At 45.0% G+C, this 25,049-nt stretch overlaps 1 protein-coding gene across 1 annotated transcript in view; it reads right to left on the bottom strand.

The window, feature by feature from the left end:
* The window catches only part of CENPK (centromere protein K), a 111,476-nt gene that overhangs the window by 46,611 nt on the left and 39,816 nt on the right, over window positions 1-25,049 (bottom strand). The window contains exons 4-5 of the mRNA XM_075326179.1: window positions 21,297-21,356; window positions 8,664-8,736 (exon numbers count right to left, since the gene is read on the bottom strand). Coding sequence (XP_075182294.1) covers window positions 8,664-8,736; window positions 21,297-21,356 — 133 coding nt within the window. The remainder of the gene's footprint in view (window positions 1-8,663; window positions 8,737-21,296; window positions 21,357-25,049) is intronic.

Genomic DNA, 25,049 nt, shown 5'->3' with positions numbered 1-25,049 from the left:
TGTAACCCAAAAGGCAAGACAACATAGTGGAAGAGACCCTCCGGCATAACAAAAGCGGTTTTCTCCTTTGCGGACTCCGTCAGTGGCACCTGCCAGTACCCCTTGGTCAGGTCGAGCGTGGTGAAGTATCGCGCCTGTCCCAGCCTATCAATCAGCTCATCCACCCGGGGCATGGGGTAGAGATCGAACTTGGATATTTCGTTCAATCTCCTAAAGTCATTGCAGAACCATCGGGTTTTGGTATTAGGACAATAGGACTAGCCCATTCACTCCGGGATTTTTCGATGACCCCTAGTCGTAGCATTGTCTTCACTTCCTCTGATATGGCTTGTCTTCGAGCCTCCGGTACCCGGTATGACTTCAGGCGTACCTTCAGATGAGGCTCGGTGACAATGTCATGTCGTATCAGACTTGTCCTACCAGGCAGCTCGGAGAAGACCTCGGGGTTCTGCTGAACCAGCCGTCTGGCCTCTCGCCTCTGTTGCTTGGTGAGGGCTTCTCCAATCCTTACTTCCGGTTCGTCCTCTCCGGAGGGCGCTGGAGCCGGGGTTGAACGACCCGAAGAGGAGGGAGATGGGGAAAAATCAACCATCAGGCTTTCCCGTTCTTGCCAAGGTTTTAACAGGTTGACATGGTATATTTGTTCAGGTTTCCGCATACCGGGCTGCAATACCTTATAGTTGACTACCCCGCTTCTTTCCTTTATCTCGTAGGGGCCTTGCCACTGAGCCAGGAATTTACTCTCCGCCGTGGGGATTAATACCAACACCCGATCCCTGGGTTTAAAGGTCCGCACGGTGGCTTGTCTATTGTAGCGGCCGCTTTGCGCGGCCTGAGCCTCCTGTAAATGCTCCTTCACAATTGGCATGACCGCGCTTATGCGGTTCTGCAGTCCTAAAATGTGTTCAATCACACTTTTATGGGGGGTGGGCTCCTGCTCCCAGGTTTCTTTTGCCAGGTCCAACAATCCCCGGGGATGTCGCCCGTATAACAACTCAAAAGGCGAAAACCCCGTGGATGCCTGTGGCACCTCTCGGATGGCAAACATCAAATAGGGAAGCATCATATCCCAGTCTTTCCCGTCTTTTGCAATCACCCTTTTGAGCATGGTTTTCAGGGTTTTATTGAAACGCTCGACTAAACCGTCCGTTTGAGGATGATACACAGACGTACGCAACTGCTTGATCTGGAGTAGCCGGCATAGCTCTTTGGTCACCTTAGACATGAATGGGGTCCCCTGATCCGTAAGGATCTCCTTGGGCAACCCCACCCGGCAGAACACCGCAAACAACTCCCGAGCTATAAGCTTTGCTGCAGTATGTCTGAGAGGTATCGCCTCGGGATACCGGGTGGCATAGTCAACGATCACTAGGATGTGTTGGTGCCCTCGAGCGGACTTTACGAGGGGCTCCACCAGATCCATCCCTATCCGTTCAAAAGGGACTTCTATAATGGGTAAGGGCACCAACGGACTGCAAAAGTGGGCCAGGGGTGCGGTAAGCTGACACTCCGGGCAGGTTTCACAGAACCGTTTTACCTCCCCGAAGACCCCGGGCCAATAGAACCTTTGCAATATTCGCTCCTGCGTTTTCTTGACCCCCAGGTGGCCACTCATCAGGTGTTTATGAGCCAAGTCGAGGACCCGCCTGCGATACGGCTGGGGCACCACCAACTGCTCTACCCCCACGCCCCTTATTTCATCTACCCGGTAAAGTAAATCCTGCTTAAGGGCGAAATGGGGGTACCTTACCTGGGCACCGGGTAGCTGTGCCACCCCGTCAACCACTGTCACCCGACTCCGGGCATGTATTAATGTAGGGTCCTGGAGTTGGGCTGTCCCAAATGTATCCGGGGACGCCTCCAACTCCGGGATGGGCTCGACCATCTCAGCCTCTTCTGCCAATACCTCTAGGGGCGACCTATCGGGTTCACACTCTGTCCCTAACATGGGGACCCCTACGGCAGGTGGTCCGGATTCGGGATTGTCGGGCTCAGGTCCCGGACGGTCCAATACCTGAAGGGACTTAGGAGGCCCCTTCCATAGAGTCCAAAAATACGGTAGATCCCTTCCTAGGATCACATCATAGGGAAGAGAGTTCATAAGTCCCACCTCATGTTGCACCTGTCCGCAGGGTGCTGTGATGGTGACAACCCCCGTGGGATAGTCTCGTCGGTCCCCATGTATGCAAACCACCCCCACGGTACGTCCTGTGACCTTTATGTTAGCCCTTAGGGTTGATCGCACAAGGGTCACTAAGCTTCCGGAATCCAACAAGCCTGTAACCGGACGTCCATTCACCTGTATTTGGCACAAGTAAGGCTCAGTCTCCGGGGAGACAAGGTCCGCGGTATATACCGCCTGAGCATACAATGAACCCCGCCGGGTAACCCCACAATCCATGGGCTCCGTGGTGAGTGGACACTGGGCCTCAATATGTCCCACCCGCTGGCACCGCCAACATCTAATAGGGAAGGATACCTCCTTGACGAGTTGTCGTTTAGGGTACATAGCCTTCCGGACCGCAGGGACGGCGGGCGCGACCTCAGACGGGACGGTAACGGACTCTCGCACCGGTGTCAGCGGTGGGTCCTTGGCCCGAGGCTTGGAGGGGCCGGACCGACGGGCGGCACGCAAAGTCTCAGTGTCCCGTATCAAGTCCTGCGTAGCCACATGCCGCTCCACCAGACCTACTAATTGGTCCAGGGTACTTGGGTCGCCCTGTCCTACCCACCGTTGAATGGTGACGGGTAAGGTACGCACAAAGCGATCCACCACTACCCTTTCCACCATTTGCACAGGGCTCAGAGTGTCAGGCTGCAACCACTTCTTTACCAGATGCAACAAGTCATAGGCCTGGGAGCGTACGGGTTTGGCTTCCTCATAGAACCACTGATTTACCCGCTGAGTCCGTACATAGGTATTCACCCCCAACCGAGCAAGTATTTCGGCTTTCAGGGTCGCATAGTCTATGGCGTCCTCGGTACAGAGGTCCAGGTATGCTTTTTGGGGCTCCCCCGTCAGATAGGGCGACAATACCTCAGCCCACTGGGGGGTCGGCAGCTTTTCCCGCTCGGCCACCCGCTCAAACACCGCCAGGAACGCTTCCACATCATCCCCCGGGGTCATCTTTTGCAACGCTTGTCTCACCGTTTTCCGGACGCTGCCGTCGTCACCCGGTCCCGGGGTTGTTGCTGCCGGTCCGCCACGGATCGACTTGGCCAGGAGAACCATCTGTTCTTGGTGTCTTTGTTCCTGCTTGCTGCTGACGTGCATTGGCCTGAACCAGCTGCTTTAGTATGTCCTCCATGGCGTCGCCGGGTTTGGGCTGTAGTATAGCCGCTTGAATCCAGGACATGTGCTACCGGGTCACCAGAAATGGAAGCTACACCTCACCGGGCTGTCATGCCCGCCGATTCTCCACCATATGTGAGGTAGCGTGGTCGGCTGCGTAGCAGAAGACACGGGATCTAGGCACACGGGGTCACAGCACACGGTTTATTGCACAAACCACAAGTCCAATACAGCATACACTTGTTTCTCCGGCAGATACTCAGGGAGTTGGGTTCACTCCCTCACACACTAGGGACCCACGCCCATGTTCCTGTTTCCTTTTAACCCTCACTTCAGCCTGTAGGGAAACAGGATTAACCCTGGAGTGGAGTTGCCTTCTATACATGGAGGGAGCACAACCGGGGCGAGACGTACCGGCCGTCATGGACCAGCCCGGTCACAGTCTCACAGAGCGCAAATAGGAGTCCCTATCACGGAAACTACTCTATATCTCCAGGAGGAGAAAGTTCCGTACAGTTACCCAGCTTATGGAGGTTGATGTCTGAACTTGACTGTAGGAGCACAAGTAGGAGACTCCTGCATGGAAATGACTTTATATCTCTAGGAGGAGAAAGTATCGTGCAGTCACCCAGTATGTGGAAGCTTGATGCCTGAACTTGACTGCAGGTAAACTCCTATTGGAACACTTGATGAGCTGGGGCTCTACCTCATCCTCACTACGATCTTGAAGTGCAGTTTCTTCAACTTCATTTAAAGGCACTTGGAACGCTGAAATTGCTGCTTATAATATACTCAGCCTCTATTGAAACTTTTGTGCTTATGGATTGAAGGAAAAAATTCTCCAGGTATCTGAAAAATCAGGTTGTAGTGATATTTTCAATTGGCATTAAATATCATATGCCTTGAAACATCACTTAATACACTACACTAGGTTTAATAGTTGCTATACTACCGGCCGGGGTACTGCAACCAGACACCTGGTATCTGTTTGCTGCACTATTAATTACATATTGTTTAATTTATTTTTATTTCTACCATATGTGGTGTATTTTTCTTTTCTTCTATTGTGTGAATTGTTTTGAATAAATCTGTGTCTAAAAACAAGGATAGCAATAAATAATATAAAATATTAACAACAAAAAAACCTCATATCAGCGCTGGTTTATTGGTGATTTTTTAATTTCCAAAAAAATCTCAATTAAAATTCATTTCTGATTCCAGGCAAATTAAAGGGAATTTTTGCCTATAAACCTAGCTGCAGATTTAATGGTTATTGGGGTCAAGCGCTAACAATTGTCTGTAGACAATTTTGTATAACCTCGGGTTTAGGTTTGGTTTATTCATGTACAGGTCAAGTCAACGTTTCTGAGGTCGCAGCCGCCTTCATCAGGACAACAGAGAAAATCAACAAACTCTCTGTTATCGTGATGAAGGAAGCTGCTACCTCAGAAACGTGATGACTTGACCTGTACATGAATAAAGAGAATATTTAATCAACATCGGATCCTGGTGATAGCGCTGCAACCAAAACCCGATCCCCTTTTTTATCTCCAATCTGCGCATTCATTAGCATGCTAGTACGCTCACAGGGGAGTACTTACATGCTAAGGGGGCAGACTAGCCAAAGGAACTAACACCCTTGCGACTAGTCCCCTCGCTCATTAGCATATCATAAAGGATCTTTAGATATACTTTTCTATAGATCTCTTTATCTATGCTAGTGTATACAGGGACGGTTAGGCAGGGATTAGCAATATACACCCAGAACTGCTCGTGATTCAAGGTGCATATTACACCTGACTGTTTCCCTTTAAAAACGAAAACTTTGCATCCATTTTTGTTCTGCTTTGAAGGCTACGTTCACACATTGCATTTTCGCAGAGTATTTTTTTAGCTTTATTTTTAATGCACATTAAAAGCTGCTTTTTACAGTACCAGCACACAGTATGAGATTACAGGAATCTCATGCACCCTGGATTGGAAAACGGCAGCTTTTATTTTTAAGATCTCCAGCATGTCAATTCTTTCTTCACCATAGAAAGCAATGAATGAAACGCAACAGCATTTTTTGCAGCGTTTTTGCTGCGTTTTTGGTGAATAAAACTATCGTTAGTAAACATGTACTGTACACAAAGCAAACATTTAATACAAACTCCAAATCTGCAGCAAAAATGAAAAACATATCGGAAGTGCCGCTAAAAACCTGAAAAACAGGTGTTTTGAATGTAGCGTTTTACTGCTGGTTTTGGCTGCAGAATAAAAGAACGAAAAGATGCCTGTGTGAACATAGCCTTAGAGAGCAGCTTCATTGTTTCTGTTGGACCCTCTTAATCTATCGGCAAAGATTAAAGAACCTGAGGATATAACCAGCAAATACCGGGTCCTACTCAATTCTATACCAGGGAGGCGAGTGTTCCTGTACACACATACCTGGTGGGACGTAGACGTAATTAGCAGGTATTGTCCACAACTCCTATCCTACCACAGGTGTATGATACCTGCCGACTCCGCTCTCATCATGTTTGGACACGATCTAATCTGCGTCACCCACATAAGTCACCAACTTTTGCCACCTAATCAGAAAAGCATCATAATTTAGAGACCCTGATTTCATCAAGACATTACTTACTGGGATGCCTGCTGCAATTTTGACAAAAATCACAGTTTTATCAGCAGGAGATTATCGCTAGAGCACTAGCTGCCATGTAGTGCTCCATATTCATGAGCTCTATATAACCCCAGCCCCACCATTGATGAGCCGTTTTCTGTATACACTCTGCAAAGGCAGAAAACTGGGAACTATTTAGATTTACAGCAAATAAAACTATGATTTTATCAAAACGTTAGTAAGCTGCTCATTAAAGGGAACCTGTCAGATAAAAAAAACAGATATGGGGTTAATCTGCAGGTTAATAGTGTTTTGAAGCCACCTGCCACCACGCACCAAGAGCTCCACTGCTGGAAGGAAAGAAACTCTATTCCTCCTGGCAGCCTCAGCTTTCAGTCATCGAAGTGGTGTCAGTGTGGTTTCAGTCACCGCTCTGGGCATAACGGCGGCTATAACTGGGCCCCCAACACTGATTGACAGCCAGTTCTGTACTGATACAATGCTGAGCCGGCTGTCAGTCAATGCCAGTGTGTGGTTAGTCACCGCTCACTATGTCCAAAGTGGTGACTGAACCCGCATCGGCACCTCTCCGATGGCTGAAAGTCTGAGGCTGCAAGGAGCAATAAAGTTCATGTCCTCCCGGCAGCGGGGCTCTCAGTGGCAGAGCCTGAAAGCTTCAGAACTCTATTAACCTACAGATTAACCCTATATCTTCAGGTAATAGCATTTTTTTACCTGACAGGTTCCCTTTAAGTGATACATTGCTAGATTCAGGGTCTCTACCTCTATTGGAGGTGTTATGCTGTCCCTATTATATGTGGATCTGTGCAGTCCCTTATTCTGACGGCAGTGGAGAATAGATGGGTAGACACTGAGCTTAGGATATATAAAGTTTACATTTTAATGCAGTATATTTATGTAAACACTGTTTGGACCCTTGAGAGAAAGCCTGTGAATCCTCCTTCCCCCACCTACACAGTGATTGCCAGCCTTTCCTGCTCCAGGGCACCCAGAGTCCTTCCACCATAGCTACAGTGCTCGGGTTTTCACCATAGTGTCATGAATAGAGATGAGCCACCACCCTAGTGTTCGAGTTCGGTTCGTCGAACTTGGGGTGTGTTCGTCGAACGTTCGTCGAACACTTTCGAACACCATTGAAAACAATGGCAGGGAAACACAACCACATACAAACATGCACAAACACGAATGCATACACTCATATTATGCTCACCTTACCTTCCGTTCTATTGCCGGTCTCTTGGATCTTGCAGTTCGCCAGTACAAGATGTGTATCGGGTAACCATCGCGACCGATGCCGAAATTCCGCTGCCAGAGCGCTGACGTCAAAGGCAGGAGCCGCTAACCATCGCGACGAGGGAGGAACTTCCTCTGTCAGATGCTACTCAAAGGCAGCGTACTGGCCAATCAGAGGCAAGCGGCTCCTGCCTTTGACGTCAGCGCTCTAGCAGCGGAAGTACCGGCATTGGTCGCGACGGTTACCCGATTCACATCTTGTACCGGCGAACTGCAAGTCCCAGGAGGCCGGCGATGGGCGTTTTTGTGTGTGCGTTTGTGCATGTGTGGAATGGCACAATAGGGGACCAGGATGGGACATTTAACAAGTAGTGGAAAGAATTGTCTGCATTGCAATGGTTTCCTATGGGAAATCTTGCTTTGCTGAACGAGTAACTTGGTTAACAAGCACAGTCCCAGAACGGATTGTTCTCGCTAACCAAGGTTCCACTGTATTAACATTGAATGACAGTATACTGTGAAAAGCCAGTTACGCTTTTGGTGATCGAACCGTTATCGAACATAACCTCGAACTGTCGAACTTGAAGCTAATTGTTTGCGTTCGTCGAACGACTCGAACATCGCCTAAAACAGGTCGAATTTGAGATTGGCGAACAGTTCAATTTGAGCACCGCTCATCTCTAGTCATGAATCAGTCACAGTGCCCATAAAGTGCCACCACAGGACAATCATCAGTGCTCTGCAGTCAGTATAATCTGCTTTGTACCTTCAGTAATCACTGTCCCCAAATAGTTAGCTCCAGTTTACATTTTCAGCCAAAAGCTAATGTGCCTCTAATGCTACTATTGCCCCATAGTGCTGCCTCTGTTGTCCATATGCCACCATAGTGCCTCCATGAGTTACTTTCCTCGGAATGCCCAATATTACCCGGCTCCACTACCGCCCTCAGATGCGCTATATACAGGAAGGAATCTACATGTTACACGGACCGTGGTGCTGTCATTCTGGGACCGCGTCTGCTGAAAAACATGGCGCCACACACCATCCACAAACAGCAGAAAAACCTAATTATTGAGGACAATTTTTTGTTAGTCGCCGGGCTCAGTTGGCTTTGTCCAGCTGTAATTAAAAAAGGTTGTCTGCTTTAAATTCTTTACAAGACCATTCTAAATAAGCTCTTCCGTTCCATGGCTGCCTCTGCCACTGCCCCAGGCGGTGTAGACACGGCTGCAGCGGTGGAGTGCTGTCCCCATCAGCATCAGTGCAGAATCCAGTGACTGCTGTAGCTGTGACATCACTGCTGCACAACAAGGACCGGGGTCAGTATCAGAGGCAGAGGGTAAGGCCGAAAAAAAAAAAAAAAAGTGGAAAACGTCTTTAATTATTTCTTGATTTCTGGAAATAATCTCCATAAAGGATCTAGTTTTAATAGCAAGAAAACCCTTTCACAATAATTTGCTTCTTCTTTTGCCATTGTAAACATTGCTGGTTTCTCAGTCTTGCACTTACGTTCAGGTTTAACTTCTTGCCACTGCTCATACTTGGCTTGGAGGGACTTTGCTTTCATCAGTAGTTGAAATAGCTAAGAAAAAAAAACACAAGTAATGAACAGCACGCCGCCACTCCCAAGAGTTGAGATCACTATCTCTATGTCCAAAATAAGCACTGTGGTCACATTGGGGATCCCAGTGTTAAAGGGAGTCTGTCAGCAGGTTTTTGCTGCCTTATCTATGGGCAAAGAGACCCTGAATCCAACGATGTAACACGTAGATTACTGGGTTCAGCAGTTCTGACACAATCAGAAATTTTAGATTTAGCAATGCAGAAGAGCTCAGAAAGATCTCCCCTCCCACACCAGGCTCTGTATGTACAATGGAAAATAATGAAGGTTTCATCTCACCCATATGAAGTCTCCAAGGCAAGGATGGATGCCCGCAGTCCCCCGGACAGGCCGGTCCGTGATTCAGAGTAGATATGGAAGGAAAAAGGGTTTGGGACTCAGCACCAATGCAGTAATATAAAACTTGGAACTTTATTAGAAAATCTAAAACAAAGGTACACAGGTCATCCAAAAAAATCGCCATGCGATTTGCCTAGCGGCTTTACGCGTTTCGGACAAAACAGGGGAAATTAAAAGCAGTCCTTAGTCATAAGCCATAATATCTTGGAGGCAAGAGGTATACAGTCATATGAAAAAGTTTGGGCACCCCTATTAATGTTAACCTTTTTCTTTATAACAATTTGGATTTTTGCAACAGCTATTTCAGTTTCATATATCTAATAACTGATGGACTGAGTAATATTTCTGGATTGAAATGAGGTTTATTGTACTAATAGAAAATGTGCAATCCGCATTTAACACTACTGGACTCGTGACACCTATATAGAAATACATGGTGCAAAGTAGTCAAAATGACTACCTTAGTAGTTCTAGCGTTAAACAAAATTTGACCGATGCAAAAGTATGGGCACCCTTATCAATTTCTTGATTTGAACACTCCTAACTACTTTTTACTGACTTACTAAAGCACTAAATTGGTTTTGTAACCTCATTGAGCTTTGAACTTCATAGGCAGGTGTATCCAATCATGAGAAAAGGTATTTAAGGTGGCCACTTGCAATTTGTTCTCCTATTTGAATCTCCTATGAAGAGTGGCATCATGGGCTCCTCAAAACAACTCTCAAATGATCTGAAAACAAAGATTATTCAACATAGTTGTTCAGGGGAAGGATGCAAAAAGTTGTCTCAGAGATTTAAACTGTCAGTTTCCACTGTGAGGAACATAGTAAGGAAATGGAAGAACACAGGTACAGCTCTTGTTAAGCCCAGAAGTGGCAGGCCAAGAAAAATATCAGAAAGGCAGAGAAGGAGAATGGTGAGAACAGTCAAGGACAATCCACAGACCACCTCCAAAGACCTGCAGCATCATCTTGCTGCAGATGGTGTCAATGTGCATCGGTCAACAATACAGCGCACGTTGCACAAGGAGAAGCTGTATGGGAGAGTGATGCGAAAGAAGCCGTTTCTGCAAGCACGCCATAAACAGAGTCGCCTGAGGTATGCAAAAGCACATTTGGACAAGCCAGTTACATTTTGGAAGAAGGTCCTGTGGACTGAGGAAACAAAGATTGAGTTGTTTGGTCATTCAAAAAGCGTTATGCATGGAGGCAAAAAAACACGGCATTCCAAGAAAAGCACTTGCTACCCACAGTAAAATTTGGTGGAGGTTCCATCATGCTTTGGGGCTGTGTGGCCAATACCGGCACTGGGAATCTTGTTAAAGTTGAGGGTCGCATGGATTCAACTCAGTATCAGCAGATTCTTGACAATAATGTGCAAGAATCAGTGATGAAGTTGAAGTTATGCAGGGGATGGATATTTCAGCAAGACAATGATCCAAAACACCGCTCCAAATCTACTCAGGCATTCATGTAGAGGAACAATTACAATGTTTTGGAATGGCCATCCCAGTCCCCAGACCTGAATATCATTGAAAATCTGTGGGATGATTTGAATCGTGCTGTCCATGCTCGGCGACCATCAAACTTAACTGAACTGGAATTGTTTTGTAAACAGGAATGGTCAAATATACCTTCATCCAGGATCCAGGAACTTATTAAAAGCTACAGGAAGCGACTAGAGGCTGTTATTTTTGCAAAAGGAGTATCTACAAAATATTAATGTCACTTTTATGTTGAGGTGCCCATACTTTTGCACTTGTCAAATTTTGTTTAAATGCGGATTGGACATTTTCTGTTAGTACAATAAACCTCATTTCAATCCAGAAATATTACTCAGTCCATCAGTTATTAGATATATGAAACTGAAATAGCTGCTGCAAAAACCCAAATTGTTATATAGAAAAAAGGTTAATATTAATAGGGGTGCCCAAACTTTTTCATATGACTGTATATAGCACTTTAGGTATGGAAAAAGAAAGCCAGAGAAACAGGAAGGGAGTTCACCCCTGTTTGTCCGAAACGCGTAAAGCCGCTAGGCAAATCGCATGGCGATTTTTTGGATGACCTGTGTACCTTCGTTTTAGATTTTCTAATAAAGTTCCAATTTTTATATTACTGCATTGGTGCTGAGTCCCAAACCCTTTTTCCTTCCATATCTACTCTGTATGTACAATGTCTATAGACAGTGAGCTGCTCATCACAGGACGCGGCGTGTCAGACTACAAGGAGAGATAATGTAGTCCAAGCAATGATAAACTCCTGATGCTAAAATAAACAATGCAAGTAAACAGCAGCAGCAGCTTGATTGAATTCTGTATTTTAACCCTTACAGCATGCTAACTTTGGATTACATAGCAAAAACCTGCTGATCGATTCCCTTTTACGTCTGAACAATACCATCCCGAACTCCACTATCAAGGGATGGACCAGAACTGATGACGTCTGCACAACCTTCATCATTGCTGTAGATGACTGTGGAGGTGCGATTCAGACTCAACACTGGATTGGATTCCCCTTTTGCACCCGGTATAGTGTCTAGTAATGCATATGGAAGATTGTCACTTTAGGAGAGTCACTTTAAGCCCTTCTCGCTGAATCCAGTTTTCACCATCCTGTCCAAGCCAAAGTTTTCAAATCTCAGCAGTGTCGCTTTATGTGGTTATAACTCTGGAACGCGTCAACAGATCCCAGTGATACTGAGAGTGTTTTATCATGACACAATGTACTTTATGTTAGTGAAAAAAAAAAAAAGATTTAAAGTTTGATGAAAATGTAGGAAAATTAGTGATTTTCAAATTTTTTTTTTATATCTAGTTTACATCAGCTTACAATAAATACAATTAGGACACTAAGCGTTAAGCCCTCACTTTCAGAAAGTTTGCCAATGGTCTTAAAATGCGTTTAAACCAGGGGTCTCAAACTCGGCTGGGTATAAGGGCCACAAATAAAAAAATAAATTATTGCAGGGGCGCAATCATTGCAGGACAAAGTGACATTTTTAGTGATATACGATATATATATATTTTTTTTTCTATACATCTTTGGATCACTTTCTTGAACATTTTTTGCTTGTTTAATATAGCAAGTGTGCACATTTTGTCTAAGTTTATATATAAAAACGCATTTTTAATGGTAAAAAAAATCATGCTTTATTTTGATTTTTGTTTTACATTTTATCCCCTTATTGAAGGTAGTATTCTTTTACAATTAGCAGCATTATATATCTTGGCCAACATCTTGTAATAATGTCCCCCATCATTTTGCCTTGTAGTAATGTTCCCCATCCTTGTGCCCTGTAGTAATGTTCCCCATCCTTGTGCCTTGTAGTAATGTCCCCCATCCTTGTGCCCTGTAGTAATGTTCCCCATCCTTGTGCCCTGTAGTAATGTCCCCCATCCTTGTGCCCTGTAGTAATGTTCCCCATCCTTGTGCCCTGTAGTAATGTTCCCCATCCTTGTGCCTTGTAGTAATGTCCCCCATCCTTGTGCCCTGTAGTAATGTTCCCCATCCTTGTGCCCTGTAGTAATGTCCCCCATCCTTGTGCCCTGTAGTAATGTTCCCCATCCTTGTGCCTTGTAGTAAAGTTTCCATCCTTGTGCCCTGTAGTAATGTCCCATATACTTGTGCCCTGTAGTACTGTGCCCATCCTTATGCCCTGTAGCAATGTTCCCCATCCTTGTACCGTGTAGTAATGTCCTCATCCTTGTGCAGTGTAGTAATGTGCCCATCCTTGTGCTTTGTAGGAATGTTCCCATCCTTGTGCTCTGTAGTATTGTGTCCATTATTATGCCTTGTAGTAATGTGCCCCTGATTGTACCCTGTAGTAATGTCCCTCATGCGTGTGCCCTGTAGTAATGTGCCCATCCTTGTGCCTTGTAGTAATGTCCCCTATCCTTGTACCCTGTAGTACTGTGCCCCATCCTTGTGCCCTGTAGTAATTTGCCCCATCCTTGTGCCCTGTAGTAATGTGCCCCATCCTTGTGCCCTGTAGTAATGTGCCCCATCCTTGTGCCCTGTAGTACTGTACTCTCCTTGTGCTCTGTAGTAATGTGCCCCATCCTTGTGCCCTGTAGTAATGTGCCCCATCCATGTGCCTTGTAGTAATATGTTCATCCTTGTCCCCTGTAGTAGCGTGCCCCATCCTTGTGCCCTGTAGTAATAACTATAACTATACCAATGGTAAACAACCGGCCAATCAGAGGCAAGCAGGTGATGTCATACACCAGCGGCTGACATTGGTTTAGGCACCGCAAATGATTCAAAAGTAGTAAAGCCCTGCCAGCTCCGGCCCCCTGCATTGGGCGGCAATCATCACAGGCAATCGTCACAGGGTCTACAAGGCCACAAGAGGTAGCCTTGGGGGCCGCATGCAACCCACGGGCCGCGTGTTTGAGACCTCTCGTTTACACTATGCAATCACTGGCACTACCTGATCGCAGATTGGTAAAATATTTACACCGAGACATCAGATGCAAATGGATCGATCTGCAATAGATTAGTCTGTGCATATATGCTGTCATTGTTCTCGGCAGCCGCAGGTCCTATTTACAATGTGCTGCTGAGAAAAATGATCTTTTGTGCAATCCAAAAGATAATTTCTGTTCCAGAAAATGAAGTATTTCTTCCAGAAAATTACTGCAATTATACACTTTGTCCTTTTCAGATATTAATACAACAGAGGGGAAAAAAGGCAAATAGGACATAATTTCAAACAAAACACCAACAATGGGCCAAATAGAATTGTTGGTACCTTTCCAATATTGTGGGTAAACAATTTTGTTTGAAGCATGTGATGCTCATTCAAACTCATCTGTGGGATGTAACAGGTATGGGCAATATTAAAATCACACCTGAAACCAGATAAAAAGGGGAGATGTTGACTCCTTCTTTGCATTGTGTTTCTGTGTGCTATATGAAAGCATGGAGAACAGAAAGAGAAGAGAACTGTCTGAGAACTTGAGAACCAAAATTGCTGAAAAATATGAACAATCTCAAGATTACAAGTCTATCACCAGAGATTTTGATGTTTCTTTGTCCACAGTGTGCAACATAATTAAAACATCTACAACCCATCGCTGTAGCTAATCTCCATGGATGTGGACAGCAGACAAAACTTGATGAAAGGTTGCAATGCAGGATTGTATGGATGGTGGATAAGGAGCCCCAATCAAGTTCCAAAGAAATTCAAGCTGTCCTGCAGGCTCAGGGTGCATCAGTGTCAGCGCAAACTATCCATCCACATTTGAATGAAATGTTATGGCAGTAGACCCAGGAGGACCACACTGCTGACACAGAAACATTAAAAAAGCTAGACTGCACTTTACGAAAATGTATGTGAGTAAGCCAAAATCCTTCTAGGAAAGTGTCTTGTGGACAGGTGAGACCAAGGTAGAGCTTTGTGGTAAAGCACATCATTCTACTGTATACCGAAAACAGAATGTCGCCTACAAAGAAAACAACACAGGACCTACAGTCAAATATAGTGGAGGTTCAAAGATGTTTTGGGATTGTTTTGCTGTCCCTGAGTGTCTTGACTGTGTGCAAGATATCATGAAATCTGGACATTTCCAAAGGATTTTGGGTTGCAATATAATGCCCAATGCCAAAAAGCCGGGTTTGCGTCCTAGGTCATGGGTCTTCCAGCAGGATAATGACCCCAAACATACTTCAAGAAGACCCCAGAAATAGATGGAAACAAAGCGCTGGAGTGTTCTGAAGTGGCAGCAATGAGTCCAGATCTAAATCCCATTGAACACCTGTGGGGAGATTTTAAAATCGCTGTTGGGAGAAGAAAGTGCCTTCTTGTATGAGAGACCTGGAGCAGTTTGCAAAAGAACAATGGTCAAAAATACCAGCTTGTTGATAGTTATAGGAAGCAATTGATTGCAGCTATATATTCCAAAGGCTGTGCAACTAAACATTAACTTGAGGGTGCAACAACTTTGTCCAGCCCATTTTTGGGATTTTGTGTGAACTTATGTCCAATTTGCCTTTTTTTCTCAGTTTGTGTGTTAGTCCAATACACACAAAGAAAATAAATATGTGTATAACAAAACACGTGTAATTGCAATAATTATCTGGGAAAAACACTTCATTTTCTCAAACAATTTCAAGGGTGCCAACACTTGACACTTTAATATTTCTATCAATTGTTTTGTTTTCTGTTTTTCATACTCACCGCTTGTCACTAGACTTTTTTTTAACGAATATACTAAATATATAGTTGTGTTTTGCGTTGTTAACTGAATTACTTTATTGCTACTTGCTCAATATATGAATGAACTGTTTTGCTTTGTTACCTTTGTTTTTTTTCAAAAATCAAATTTTATTGGGTTTACAAGAAATAAGTACAATTACATACCAACGTAAGCTTAAAGGGAACCTGTCACAACGTTTTCGGCCTATAAGCTGCGACTACCACCACTGGGCTCTTATATACAGCATTCTAACATATTGTATATAAGAGCCCAGGCCGGGGGCATAACATAAAGAACACTTTATAATACTTACCTAACGGTTGCGCTGTTGGCCAGATGGGCGTCTCCGTTATCCGGTGCCGGCGCCGCCTCTTTTGGCCATCTTTGTTCTCCTTCTTCTCTAGCTGCGGTGCATACACGACGACGTCATACAAACTCACCGGCATTCAGGTCCTGAGCAGGCGCACTTTGATCTGCTCTGAGCAGGGCAGATCAAAGTACTGTAGTGCGTCTGCGCAGGCCCGGCAAGTGTGTATGACGTAGCCGCGTCATGCACCAAGGCTTCAGAAAGAGGACGAAGATGACCGAAAGAGGAGGCACCGGCACCGGATAACGGAGATGCCCATAAGGCCCATAGCGTGACCGTTAAGTAAGTATTATAAAGTGTTTTTTATGTTATACCCCCGGCCTGGGCTCTTATATACAGCATGTTAGAATGCTGTATATAAGAGCCCACTGGTGGTGGCCGCATCTTATACGCCAAAAAAGTGGTGACAAGTTCCCTTTAAGCTTCAGTTTCCTATTAAAGAACAGAGGCACAATAAAAGAAGTAAATCATCCAACATTTCTCATACAAGGCCTGTCTCTGTTGTGCCATGGTGACATTAAATACGTTGACAGTAACAGTGTCATGATAAAACAATTATAATTTGGTTTGTAACAAAGAAAACAGAAAAAGGAAAGAAGAGAAGATGTAGAAAGAAAGGAATAGAAAAGGCAGAGGAGGACGGGGTGAGAAGGTAGGGGGGTGAGGCTAGGAAGCAGGTCCAGCCTAGGCGACTCAATCCGAGAACCGAGGGCATCCTTAAAGGAAGACCAGGAGAACCAGATTTTTGCATGGCGGTCCCAGGACTCATAGTCGTAAACCAGAAGGGATTCCATGTGATTTAAATGGTTCAGTTCCGAGATCCATTCCCTCACCGACAGGGGTCGGGGAACCTCCAATGTCTGGGTATTATGGTTCTTGCTGCCATCAGAAAAAAAACTTAAGACATCAGTCTTGACTGCTTTCAATCTACTGGGCAAGAGGGATAGGAGAGCAATCTGCAGGGTCGGCACTAGGCGCATGCCCGAGACCGGGAAATATATTTCAAAAGGCAGAAGCCCAGAATGGCCGAAGGAGTTGACATGACCACCATATGTGAGGCATGGTACCAACCTCAGTGCCACATCTCCTGCAAAGATCAGAGACTGAGGGAAGATCCTATTTAAAAAGCCGGGCACCTGTACCAGCGTGTTAATATTTCAACGTTTTTTTCCTGAATTAGACCCTGTGCGCACACTGCGGATTTGTTTCTTCAGCAAAAATGCACACTCTGGCAAAAAACGCACCTCTGGCTGAAAAAGACGCATCAAAAACGCATGCGTTTTTACCTCGGTTTGCTGCGTTTTTGGTGCGGATTTACCCCATTTTTGTCCCTATGGTTTTTTAACATTGGCAAAGGCAAAACACAGGGAAAAACGCAGAAAAGAAGTGACATGCTACTTCTTTTTGCTGCAGAAATTCTGCAGCAAAACCTGTAAGGAAAAAAGATGCAACGTGCACACAGCATTTTGGATTTCTCATAGACTTTGCTGGGGAAGGACTGCATGAAGCTTAGGAACAAAAACCGCACCAATTCTGCAGCAAAACCCGCAGTAAAACCGCCGTGTGCGCACAGGGCCTGAGACAGGAAACCGACATTTTATGGTTAAAGCGGGCTTTACACGCTACGAGATCGCTACAGCGATTTCGTTGGGGTCACGGATTTTGTGACGCAAATCCGGCCGCTGTAGCAATCTCGCTGTGTGTGACTCCTAGGAGCGATTTTGGATCGTCACAAAAACGTCCAAAATCGCTCCTCGTTGACATGGGGGTCACTTCTCAAATATCGCTGCTGCAGCGTGTACAATGTAGTTCGTCGCTCCTGCGGCAGCACACATCGCTCCGTGTGACGCCGCAGGAGCGAGGAACCTCACCTTACCTGCCGCCGTACGCAATGCGGAAGGAATGAGGTGGGCAGGATGTTACGTCCCGCTCATCTCCGCCCATCCGCTTTGATGGGCGGACGCTTAGTGACGTCGCTGTGACGCCGCACGGACCGCCCCCTTAGAAAGGAGGCGGTTCGCCAGTCACAGCGAGGTCGCAGAGCAGGTAAGTAGTGTGACGGGTCCGGGCGATATTGTGCGCCACGGGCAGCGATTTGCCCGTGTCGCACACCCGATGGGGGAGAGTACCCACGCTAGTGATATCGGGACCGATATGGCAGCGTGTAAAGTCGCCTTTAGCGTAAATAGTTTGGAGTGATCCACGTCCGACAGAGTAACCTGTTACCTTTGTTTAATAAAACATTCTAATAAATACAGTTTTTTTAAAAAAAAAAAAAGCTTACATTTTTAGCAGATTTTTTTTTTCTTTTAATCAAATCTATAAAATGTGTTTTAATAGGGACTACCACACATTTGAAATTACTTTGAGGGGCCTATATGTTAGAGAACCCCCCAAACAAATCTTCCATTTAAAAAGGCACCCCACAAAGGTAGTCAGTCAGGATGTTTGTTAACCCTTCAGGGGCTTCAGAGGAATTACCAAAATGTGGAAGGAAAGTATTAAAAATTTAATTTCTGGGTTGTTTTTTTTTAAAAATATCTTCCAATTTTTTTTTTTATTTTAACAAGGGGTAATACAAGAAAATGGACTCCAGAATTTATATCTTAGAAGTACATAGGCACCCCATTTGTGACCAGAAACTAATGGTTGAGCGCTAGACACAGCTCGGAAAAGAAGGAGCGTTATTTGACTTTTGGAGTGCAAATGTTGCTGGAATACATTGCGGAGAATTCATTTAGTAGTAACTGTGTTGAGTGCACAGGTATTTACCTGAATTAATCATTCAGTTTGTGTTACAGAATGAAAAGTGCAGATATGCCAGTATAGTGCCCCTTGCGTTGTGCCCAGCTTGCACTTCTGGAGGCTCACAACATATAAAATGATGAAGTGGGGCACCCGCTACATCAGTGCCTTAAATATGGAAGTAACGGTGGTTTAGGCACACTGTAGGGCTTAGAAATTTATTGTAAATTTGGATTTTTTTTCCCCAGATTTCCCTGGATATTTAATTTTATTTTGGGATGGGGGATGGGCATGTCATTTTTCCAGAGCCATTGTGCTGTCAGGAACGAGGCCCCCCCCTATATTTTTGTTGGACCTGAGTGGGGCTGTGTTTTGAGGGTATATAACATTTTGGATTTCATTTAAGAGTTAGGGATACCTTGCACGTTGTGACATCGCTAGCATCGGCTAGCGATGCCGAGCGCGATAGTACCCGCCCCCGTCGCACATGCGATATCTTGTGATAACTGCCGTAGCGATAATGTTCGCTACGGCACCTTCACACGCACTTACCTGTCCTGCGACGTCGCTCTGGCCGGCGACCCGCCTCCTTCCTAAGGGGGCGGGTCATGCAGCGTCACAGCGACGTCACACGGCAGGCGTCCAATAGAAGCAGAGGGGCGGAGATGAGCGGGACGTAAACATCCCACCCACCCACCTTCTTCCTTCAGCATAGCCGGTGGACGCAGGTAAGGAGATGTTCCTCGCTCCTGCGGCTTCACACATAGTGATGTGTGCTGCCACAGGAACAATGAACAACATCGTATCTCCAATGAACAACATCGTATCTCCTATTGGTGTGACATTATGAAAATGACCGACACTACACAGATCACCGATTTTCGACGCTTTTGCGATCGTTTATCGGCGCATCTAGGCTTTACATGTTGCGACGTTGTTACCGGCGCCGGATGTGCGTCACTTTCGATTTGACCCCGACGATATCGCAATAGCGATGTCGCAACGTGCCAAGTACCCCTTAGTTCACAGTTATCCTGTGCTCTAGACTGAGCATTTACTTTGGGGTTTCCATCTAAATACCTCCAAAATTGTGATTCAGATGAAACCATTCTCTGTAATGAGACAAATGGAGCTACTTTGGTGGCATCTGTCTTTTCAGAGGAGCACAACAGCATTTGTCAACTGTGCTTTTGCACATGCCTAAAAATATGGGACACCGCTGGGAAGGAGGCCAGATGGAGTCCAAAGTTTCCTTTTTTAATTTATTTGCCAGTCCCTTTCGGGAACTTGAACCTTCGATCCATATAGTGCAATACTATAGCATTGCAGTACATAGTGTAATAGCAGTTTGCCTATGATCCTCTTTCTGCAACTAAGCTTCACTGGAGGGCTGGGAATGCAGCCATGGGGACCTTGAACAGGTCCTTTGTCTGCATTGGTATCTCACTGGCTCACTGCAATCACATCACGGGGGGATGAGAGGGTGATGAGAGCCAGTGCAGTGATCTATAGCACCAACTAAATGGTTAACAGCAGCAATCGGAGCCAGCTCTAGTTGGTGCTGTCACAGGCAGTATCTTCCACTTAGGAAGCAAGATCAGCTCTTAAGCCTGCTTCACACAGCCCTCAGCGATCTGTGACAGAAATGTATATCAGAGGTTGTTAAGGGGTTGGCATGAAACAAATCCTATCAACATAATTTCAGTTCACATGGACATCAGAAAGCGGCACTGTGTGCTCTGGAACCCCCACTATGTGTACTGAATGGCTGCCATTTAATATTACATATCCCCATAAACTGTCCGGCTAAAGTTATGTTCACAGGGCGCCATTTAGACATCGGTGCAGCTGGTGGAGTTTTACCAAGCAAAGCTGTTTCAGGAAAATGCGTGTGGTTGTTTCCTTGAGGAGCTTTGCCATTGTTCTTGTGGTGGAGCTGTCACCAGTAGAGATGAGCGATTCCGTTGAGGCTCGGTTTGCCGGCAACAAATGAGCCTAGCCTCCACAGCCTCGACCGGACTCAAACCCCAGATCATGTCACTGATTGGCAGTTTGAGTCTCCGCCCACAGTCAGCCATAAGAAGTACCATTCCAGGGGATGGTGGGCGGGGTTTTTTAAACTTTTTTGGGGGGTAGCACACTACATGTAATCATGCTGTTGTTATCTCCAGTGTGAGCCGTTAAAACACTGCAAGTAGCTTGCACAGGGCTGAGGACGGAGAGTACCCGAGCACAGTGTTGCTTGTGCGAGCTTTGTTCGCACGTAAAGCACGCGAACCCCAAATCCAAACCCTGATTTTTAAATTTGGCATTCAGTTCGAAAACCGAACCTCAGGTTTGCTCATCTCTAATCCCCAGCATATTTTGCCCTAAGAATGAGAATGTTACTGCTATTGCTTTGACACTGCTGTGCAGTATGTTCACATTCTGGGATGCTTTTTTTTTTCTTTTTCCCCGCAGAATCTGTGCCCATACTGAAGGCAAAATCATATCACATACTGTTCTTTAGATTAGGCCTACATGAGGGACAATTTAGTAATAGTGATAATCCTTATTTACATAGCACTATAGCACTAAGGCTCTGTTCACATTTCCATTTGTATTTCTGTTTTTAGATAAAATCTAATATACTAAGCTGAGTCTGTGTATGTATATGTGTGTGTGTGTGTGTGTGTGTGTGTGTGTGTGTGTGTGTGTATGTCCGCTAAAGGAATCAGCACCGTCGCATTTACAATCACAAAATTTTGCACAGACACCTCATGTGACTTAGGGAACGTCACAGACTATGTTCTGACAAGAAAATTTAAAGCCATGCTTTACAGTTACACTCCAAAAAACATGCCTCCATTAAAGTCAACAGTCTTCTCTCACCTGCACATCAGAGTCCGGCTGCTCAGCTTCATGCTCCATTACCATGATCTGGTTCCGATACTGTATAAAAACATGAAGAGAATCAGTTCTATGCGCACAAAAAGGAAAAGCCTGTTCTAAAAATCACATGTGGCCAAATCCTGGGAAGGAGGCAACAAGAGGACTCAGTCCACCACAGCATTATAAGAGCTGATGTACAAGCCACAGTAGCAGTCTTTTAAGCTCATATTATGGGCTGTGCCTGATGGAAATGCTTTCTGCTATATAACTAGAATCACACTAGAAACTAATCCCTCTACTCTCAAGAGACTTAAGGTACTATATAGGGTATATCCTGTCAAAGCCCCTGGGACACATAAACCCCCTATGAGCAACAAAACAGAAATTGTTTACAGTAAGCTCAACCCCGCTATATTTTGGTGGACCTCCTCTATTTCACTTATCCCTGCATTTAGCAGAATCTGCTCTACATAAGCCAAAATCTCCTATTTGAAGTGACTAGGCGTGAAAAAGGCCTTATTGGGCCGAAACGTTCCCCTGTCACATTTCAATATAAATAAAAATACAAGAATTTTGCAAAGAATAAACCTTGTTTCTTCTTTTTTTGAGAGTGCAATGTTGTAATTTTTGACTTGAATACTGGACTTTGGTCCTCACATTTGCACCTCAACCCCTATATCTGGCCGTGTGCACACCATACTTCTTTCATATCCACCAAGTATGCGGTCCCTTTATGTGCGGTTTTCAATGAAGAAGTGGTCGGAATTGATAAAAAAAAGGAAGCAGAAATATCTCAATGATCACTATGGGATCCATCTCGGTTCTGGTAAAGCATCACTCCATCATTTTTATGTTTAATTTTTAAATTGGTGCTTTAAATCTAAGGGGTACTTTGCACACTACGACATCGCAGGTGCGATGTTGGTGGGGTCAAATTGAAAGTGACGCACATCCGGCATCGCAGGCGACATCGTAGTGTGTAAAGCCTAGATGATACGATTAACGAGCGCAAAAGCGTCGTAATCGTATCATCGATATAGCGTCGGCGTAATCCATAATTACGCTGACGCGATGGTCCGATGTTGTTCCTCGCTCCAGCAGCAGCACACATCGCTGTGTGTGAAGTCGCAGGAGTGAGGAACATCTCCTACTGGCGTCACCGCGGCTCCCGTAGGATATGCGGAAGGGAGAAGGTGGGCGAGATGTTTACATCCCGCTCATCTCCGCCCCTCCGCTCCTATTGGCCGCCTGCCGTGTGACGTCGCAGTGACACCGTACGACCCGCCCCCTTAATAAGGAGGCAGGTCGCCGGCCAGAGCGACGTCCCAGGACAGGTGAGTCCATGTGAAGCTGCCGTAGCGATAATGTTCGCTACGGCAGCTATCACAAGGATTTCGCAAGTAGAAATATGTGCAAGTAAAGTTACAGAATGCACTAGTATTTGATTGGCAGGTGCAACAGGAAGGGAATATATGGGTCGGGCCTTGCTATCTATTCCCGCCCCTGTCTGTCTGCCTGTGCCGGAATTAACGTCTATGACGGCAACAGGGGGAGGAAGGACACGCAGGCAGGATAGCAAGACCCTTGCTTCCTTCTGCTCAGGCAATATTCCCCAACTCTGAGGACTGTTTTTTCCAGCAGGGCAATACGCAATGCCACATAGCTGGGTCAATCAATGTGTGGATGAAGGACCACCACATCAAGACCCTGTCATGGCCAGCCCAATCTCCAGACCTGAACCCCATTGAAAACCTCTGGAATGTAATCAAGAGGAAGATGGAGAGTCACAAGCCATCAAACAAAGAAGAACTGCTTAAATTTTTGCACCGGGAGTGGCATAAGGTCACCCAAAAGCAGTGTAAAAGACTGGTGGAAAGCATGCCAAGACGCATGAAAGCTGTGATTAAAAATCATGGTTATTCCACAAAATATTGATTTCTGAACTCTTCCTGAGGTAAAACATTAGAATTGTTGTTTCTAAATGATTATGAACTTGTTTTCTTTGCATTATTTGAGGTGTGAAAGCAATGCATTTTTTTTGTTATTTTGACTATTTTTCATTTTCAGAAAATAAATACAAAATGTATTGCTTGGAAATTTGGAGACGTTGTCAGTAGTTTATAGAATAAAGGAACAATTTACATTTTACTCAAAAATATACCTATAAAGAGAAAAATCGGAAAAACTGAAAAATTTGCAATGGTCTCTTAATTTTTGGCAGAGCAGTATATGAAAACATGATGGTTGGTTCCCTTTAAGGAGGGAGTGTAAATTATTGGGGTTTTATCCAGCTTTTGCATACAAGCCCAATAATGGCCCAAATTGGTGTTATTCCTATTGCACACAACTGAATATTCTGAAAAGTTACTAAAAAGTAGTTATCCTTTAACAGCAGAATGTATGAAAGTTACCAGAATAACACTGCTCAGATTTGGTTAAGAATACCACTGATTTTATTACATTACATCATTTTTATAGTATTTGGCTTACAATTATTTCATTCTACAAAATATATTCCAGAAAGGAAATTGGACAGCAATGCTCTGGACGTATATTCTATGCAACAAGCCAAAACCCTTAACCTATTTCAGGCAACCTTCCAGAGTGATGACAAGTTTACAGTCTTATCAAGGCAGGTGTTTTTCTTCTAACACCGTTGCATTTAAAGGATTTTATTAGACAGGAGAAAAAGGTGAATAGAATTAATAAAAGGTGAAAAATATATTACAGAGAGAAACATCACCAAGATGGCGATGTGATGGATGACAAAAATGGTAGACATTTAGACTTATGGGTACTTTGCACGTTGCGACATCGCTAGCATCGGCTAGCAATGCCGAGCGCGATAGCACCCGCCCCCGTCGCACATGCGATATGTGGTGATTGCTACCGTAGCGAACATTATCGCTACGGCAGCATCACACGCACATACCTGCTCTGCGACGTCGCTGTGACTGCCGAACTATCCCTCCTTCAAGGGGGAGGTGCGTGCGGCGTCACCGCGACGTCACCAAACGGCCGGCCAATAGCAGTGGAGGGGCGGAAATGAGCGGGACATAACATCCCGCCCACCTTCTCCCTTCCGCATTGCCGTCGGGACGCAGGTAAGGAGATGTTTGTCGCTCCTGCGGGTTTACACACAGCGATGTGTGGACCTGCAGGAACGACAAACAACATCGTACCTGCGGTCGACCCAACATTATGAAAATGACCGACAGCACATAGATCACCGATTTTCGATGCTTTTGCGATCATTTATCTGCGGATCTACACGTTGTGATGTCGTTACCGGCGCCGGATGTGTGTCACTAACGGTGTGACCCCGACGATATTTCGGATGCGATGTCGCAACGTGTAAAGTACCCCATACTGTAGGTAGAGAGCCTGGGAACATTGCATTTATGCATAGAGATCCTTCAACCATAACTTGGGTTATCAGCCAAATCTTTTCAACTGCTAAGTACTCGATTAGTACTGGACTGAAGATTATATTATTATTCATTTGTTTCCTATAAATAAAATTAAGCAATTTTCTAAGTCTAAATAAAGAAAAGAAAAGCCTACCATTTTGATGATGTAGAGTCTGTTTTACTACTTCACATAGCAGATTGTATTGCTGCTTCTGAAGCAAATCTAACAGCACACTTCTCCTAAATGTATCAGCTAGTTTAGATAGTCGTTGTAGTATTCGTTCAATTGCAACTCCATACACTTGTCTACATCAAGCTGACAGATATTGCACACAATATTATT

This window comes from Anomaloglossus baeobatrachus, chromosome 1 (assembly GCF_048569485.1).
Source record: "Anomaloglossus baeobatrachus isolate aAnoBae1 chromosome 1, aAnoBae1.hap1, whole genome shotgun sequence".
NCBI classification, from domain to species: domain Eukaryota; kingdom Metazoa; phylum Chordata; class Amphibia; order Anura; family Aromobatidae; genus Anomaloglossus; species Anomaloglossus baeobatrachus.
This window is presented reverse-complemented; position numbering and strand designations above follow the sequence as displayed.